The 6,128-nt window shown below is 35.3% G+C and overlaps 1 protein-coding gene across 1 annotated transcript; it reads left to right on the forward strand.

Annotated features, from left to right (window-relative positions):
• LOC128019419 (protein CREG2) lies at positions 1–3,204 on the forward strand. Its single transcript, XM_052605389.1, has 4 exons — positions 1–495; positions 1,365–1,534; positions 1,669–1,782; positions 2,359–3,204. The coding sequence occupies exons 1-4, from the start codon at positions 79–81 to the stop codon at positions 2,498–2,500; spliced, it is 843 nt and encodes a 280-aa protein (XP_052461349.1). The 5' UTR covers positions 1–78; the 3' UTR covers positions 2,501–3,204.
• Positions 3,205–6,128: the final 2,924 nt, after the last annotated feature.

Here is a 6,128-nt window from a genome sequence, read left to right on the forward strand (position 1 = left end):
CACGCAACAGTTTCCGGCCAGTTGTGAAATAAACATGCCGTGAGAAGAAGCGACGCAGCGCCGGTGAACCTGAACGCTATGCTGCTGCTTCAGCTGCTTCAGCTCGTCTCTGCACTAGCGACGCTGCTGTGTGTGTCTGAGGGATACACCATCAGAAGCGCGGTCTCGTGGGCTGTCAGCAGTGATGTGGTGGAGGAGGAAGAGCTGGACACGCTCTCGGACGAGGCGCCCGCTGTGCTCGGCATCTGGGAACAAGCCTATCCGTCCTCCGTGTACCGGGACGCGTCAGAGAACAAACCCGAGCAGATATCGAAGAGCGAGGACGTGTCATCCGCGTCCCGTGTGTTCTCGTACCGAATGGAGGAGGTGAAGGTGCCGTCCAGCATCCCTCCACCTCCACCTCCTCCACCTCACGAGCAGGCGGCGAGAGCAGCGCGGTACCTGGCGCGCTATAGCGACTGGGGTCACCTAGCAACCGTCTCCACCCAGGAGCAGGTGATGCTGCATTCACTGGATCTAATCCACTTTCCCGCGAAATTCACTTGAAGCTTTGATCTGTTCTGTTCAGATTTCTGTCAAATAAACCAGTGGTTCTCAACAAGGGGCCCACCAGGGGGCATCAGAAAACTCAAGATTACTGAAATGATTTAAAATAAAACAAAAAAGCATTAAAAATCAGTCAACATCTGCTGTTTGTTAGTGTGATTATGCTTATGCAGGTTCTTTCTGTCTTGGGAAACCTAGACTAATTTTAATAGTGATTGCTAGGAAAATTAATATAAATGAATACATCTCAAAACCACTGGCTATTTTTATAATGAATGTTATTATTATTATTATTATTATTATTATTTTTGTTATGCCAAACTCTAAAATACTTTATCAGGTAGACACTGTGAATAAAAATGCTTTGAAAAAAATCTTTAACCTGTAATTGATGTGCGACTGGAAGAAGTCACGCGAATATTGGTGTGGACAAAAGGTTGAGACTTGAGAACTGCTGTATTAAATTTAATTAATTAATAATTTTTTTAAAATGTAATTAATACGTGTTTTAAAGTCTTAATGACATTCAGCTAGTCATAATTCATATATAGATGCATTGAGCAGGTCTCTGCACCTGTCTCTCAAAAATGTTTATTGTACACACACACACTCACACACACACACACACATACGGGTTTACTCTTATTTATATTCATTGGTTACTTGCACTTCTGGTTAGATGCTAACTGCATTTCATTGGCCCTGTTCTTACTCTGCATAAAGAAAATAAAGTTTAATCTAATCTAATCAAAAAAAAAAAAAGGCAAATGTTTTAAAATGTTTTTAATTTAGGCTTTTTTTCCCCATCATCTATTTAGATTAAAGGACTTCCATTCGGAAACATTTTCTCTGTAAGCGACGGTCCAGCTGACAACAGCACTGGCGTTCCTTATTTTTATGTGACACCGATGGACGACACTGTAACGGATCTCCGCAGCTTCCCTTTTGCCTCCTTGACATTTTCCGAGGCAGAGGGAGATTTCTGCAGGTGTGTTCACTTACTTTAAAACACTGACATAACTGGAGTAAGAAGCCATGTTTACATATCAAAACAAAACGTTTCTTTGAATTCTAATGATCCTCTAAAGCAATTTATCATCTGGCCATGTTTTCCTGCGACAGGAAGCATGTTTATGACCCTGAGGACCCCAGGTGTGCTAGACTCACTTTAACTGGTAAAATGGTGGAGGTGGGACCAGAGGAGCTTGACTTTGCCAAAGAGGCTATGTTCTCCAGGTAATTATGCAAAAGTATTAATCCAACACACATTTTAATATCAGTGGCTGCAGCTAAACACTTTAATATGTTCAATATGTTTAATGTATGTGTTTGTATGTGTCTGTTGGTAAAGAAATATTGGTGATTTTTGTCTATTTTTGCTTAATATCTTGATTATTTTCTATGCTGTTCTCATTGATATATTCATATAGTTATATATAGTTTTTGTATCTGATGCAACTGAAGCGTGCACCTACTTATTTTATAGCTGAAATGCATTGCTGATAGAGGAACAGTCTAGCCGGATTCACCTTGCAGCTGCATTAGAATAAATTACTTGTATACCAAGAGTAGATTTTTTATTTATTTCACTTCTCAAAAAAGGTGCAAAGCTGACTCGGGTGCAAAAATTAAAAAGGTACATCATTGTACCTTATTTACCCCATATTAGTACCGTAAAGGAACAAATTAGTACTTCAAAAGTTCATATTAGTAGAGCCCCAGTGATGGTTTTATACCTTTTTACTGAGAGTATAATGGGTAAGCAGTGTGTTTTGCAACTAAGGTATTAATTTTGGTGTGTGCTTTATTTAGGCACCCTGTCATGAAGAAGTGGCCCCCTGAACACGATTGGTTTTTCATGAAGCTGGTTCTGCAGCAGGTTTGGCTGCAGCACTGGGTTGGAGGAGTCTCTGTCGTTCCGCTTGAGGAGTATTTCAAAGCAACACCTTTCTGAGAAAAAAGTGCAACAATCTATAATGAAAACAGAACGAGAAGAACTGAACCGATTGTACAGAAGGTGGTTATGTTTTTGTTTATTTGTTTCTTCTTCTGAACATGTTCCTGCGGATTTATTGAATGTATCAATTATGTTCAAGGATGCCTAACATTGTCTATAGAACAATTTCACAGTTACTTAAGGCTTTTATCACGAGTAGACTATATAGACACTGTACTGAAAGGAAAGCTATTCATTCATTATAAAAGAACAAATCACTCATACACAAAGAAAAGGTATATACTAAATAGTTTTTGAAAAGGTATATACTAAGTAGTGTTTGCCTGTTTTCTCTGAAACCCACTTTACTGTATATATCCTTGTAGGTCTGACAATTCATGAACTCAAGTTATGTGTGCGTGCGTGCAAATGAGAGACTTTTTCATTAGTATTTATGGCATCTAGTGCTTTTCAAGTTCAGTTTCAGGTTTGCATTTACTTCTCAAGGACAGTGACTTGGTTCAGGACATGACCACGTATGTTACATACCTAACACATGTAGTTGACACCTTAATGAAATATCTCAAATGTGACCCTGGACCACAAAACCAGTCATAAGTAAAAGAAAAAAAATTGAAATTGATGCACTGTATGGCTGAGATACAACTATTTGAAAATCTGGAATCTGAGCTTGCAAAAACAAATATATATATATATATATATATATATATATATATATATATATATATATATATATATATATATATATATATATATAATCACCTTTAAAGTTGTACAAGTTCTTAGCAATGCATATTACTAATCAAAAAATAAGTTTTGATATATTTACAATATGAAATTTACTAAATATCTTCATGGAACATGATCTTCACTTATTATCCTAATTATTTTTTATGTAAAAGAAAAATCAATAATTTTGACCCACACCATGTATTTTTGGCTATTGTTACAATTATACCCCAGCAACTTAAGAAAGGTTTTGTGCTCCAGGGTCACAAATATCTGTTTGTGCCTTGGATTACGTCTTCACAATGATATTGATGTGCTGCACAAATAAAATAAGAAATATGTTAAAAATACATAATGTGTGGAAAGAATGAATAGTCATTGCTGTTTTGTGGTTAAGTCCAACCACAGAACCAATGACATAGATTACTAAAAGGGCTGATTGGAGTAATATGATTGTGTAATACAGAATTAAGCTTAAAATAAAATTGCAGAGACTTCAGCAAAAGTGTCTTATGTAATGCAGTATCTGGCTTAAGTAAAATTAAAAATGGTCTGTGCAAATTATAATTAATCATCTCCATCTCCAGCCGTACGTGTTCTTGTAAACCAAACTTATCTGCAAGAAGTACAACAGGCAAAAGGAAGCTTTCGATATGAGTCAACAGTGAGTAAATATAATCACATAGAGGCGTACATATGAAGAGGCGAACCTATGAATAAAAATAGATTGGGGGAAAGAGCTCAGTTTATGGAGAGGATTCAAATCCAGATGATTATATCAAATGAAGATTAGACATAATAATAAGAGGCAAAAACCAGGGAAGACAAAAGCAATTTGCATGGGTCGCAGTAATACCACAGTAACAGCACTACATTAAAATAACAGGATATGGGGAAATTAAAAGAAAAGATATGACAATGCATGCATAAAATAAAGGTTCATCCCCCGAGCTATCAGTGACAGTGAAGGTCAGGAAATCCAATCAATTATTCATTAAATGTGCATTCCCTCTGGCGCCTGCATTCAGACATGTGCACATCTAAATATGGCAGGTCTCTCTCTCTCTCTCTCTCTCTCTCTCTTAAATTAGTATAATTATAGGAGTAGTAGAAGTAAAAAGGACATCTTTTACATTTACTGTACTGTGGAAAAAGAATACATAGATGTGATAGGAAAACCTTTAATATAAATAAATACAACCATCCTAAAGTTTGAGTGAGCTGTGTTTTCGGTGCGGAGGATTTATTTTTTCATGTATTTGTATAATGCATGATTATGCATAAAATATAAATGTACATTAACATTATATAAGTTATATCGTTCGAATAGCCTTTTTCTTTTACATTTCTATAATAAACAGATAAATTAAGTGATTTTTAAATAATTGAATGATTGACTACTGACTGATACAACATATGTTACTGTCAAAATATACACAATACAAACAAACCGTACGTTCATTTACAATATTTTAATATTCATAATCAATATTCCAAATATAGTATTTCCAATAAAGATCTGTAGCCTACAGCAGTGGTGGACGAAGTACACAAATCAAGTACTTGAGTAAAAGTACAGATACATATGGTAAAATATTACTCCAGTAAAAGTAAAAGTACTCCTTTTTCAATTTTACTCAAGTGAAAGTACAAAAGTACTCGAGTTTTTATGTACTTAAGTAAAAAAGTACTGCAATATAGATGTTTGCAATTTTATATAGGCTACTTAATTTAATTTTATATTAGCACATATCCTTTTTATAATCCTACTGCTCAAAATACCTTGGATTTTTTCCCAAATAACCACTATATGGAGTCAAGATATATTTTTGTTGTTGATATGGACTACACTGATGAGAGTAATATTCACTGTGAAGCTTACACTGTGATGAACCTGAGAGAAAACAGAGATGATCATCTGATTTTCACCAGTAAGAACAAAGTATTTTAAAGTTTGTTGTTTTACAGAATATCAAAGTTACAGTACAGACCAAAAGTTTGGACACACCTTCTCATACAAAGAGTTTTCTTTATTTTCATGACTATGTAAATTGTAGAGTCACACTGAAGGCATCGAGGGCTATTTGAGCAAGAAGGAGAGTGATGGGGTGCTGCTCCAGATGACCTGGTCTCCACAGTCACCAGACCTGAACCCAATCGAGATGGTTTAGGGGTGAGCTGGACCACAGACAGAAGGCAAAAGAACCAACAAGTGCTAAGCATCTCTCGGGGAACTCCTTCAAGACTGTTGGAGACCATTTCAGGTGACTACCTCTTGAAGCTCATCAAGAGAACGCCAAGAGTGTGCAAAGCAGTAATCAAAGCAAAAGGTGGCTACTTTGAAGAACCCAGAATATGACACATTTTCAGTTGTTTCACACTTTTTTGAAATGTATATAATTCCATATATAATTCCACATGTGTTAATTCATAGTTTTGATGCCTTCAGTGTGACTCTACTATTTTCAAAGTCATGAAAATAAAGAAAACTCTTTAAATGAAAAGGTGTGTCCAAACTTTTGGTCTGTACTGTATATATGACATGATAATAAGGCCTGAAGTTAGGAAGAACATTTTACGAAAAAAAAAAAAAAATGTAAATAAAGATAATGATTTTTTCCTTCTCAAATCTTATATGTGGTTTAAAAACACCCCTGGTCAAACGGGGTGCATCTCTTCCCACTGATAATTACTGTAGTTACCATGTTCTGAACATCACATCCTTTCTTTTCTAACCAGATGTAAACTATATATATATATATATATATATATATATATATATATATATATATATATATACATACACACACACACACACACACACACACACATATTATATATATATATATATATATATATATATATATATATATATATATATAGGTGGCTATATATA

This window comes from Carassius gibelio, chromosome A9 (assembly GCF_023724105.1).
Source record: "Carassius gibelio isolate Cgi1373 ecotype wild population from Czech Republic chromosome A9, carGib1.2-hapl.c, whole genome shotgun sequence".
In the NCBI taxonomy this organism is placed as follows: domain Eukaryota; kingdom Metazoa; phylum Chordata; class Actinopteri; order Cypriniformes; family Cyprinidae; genus Carassius; species Carassius gibelio.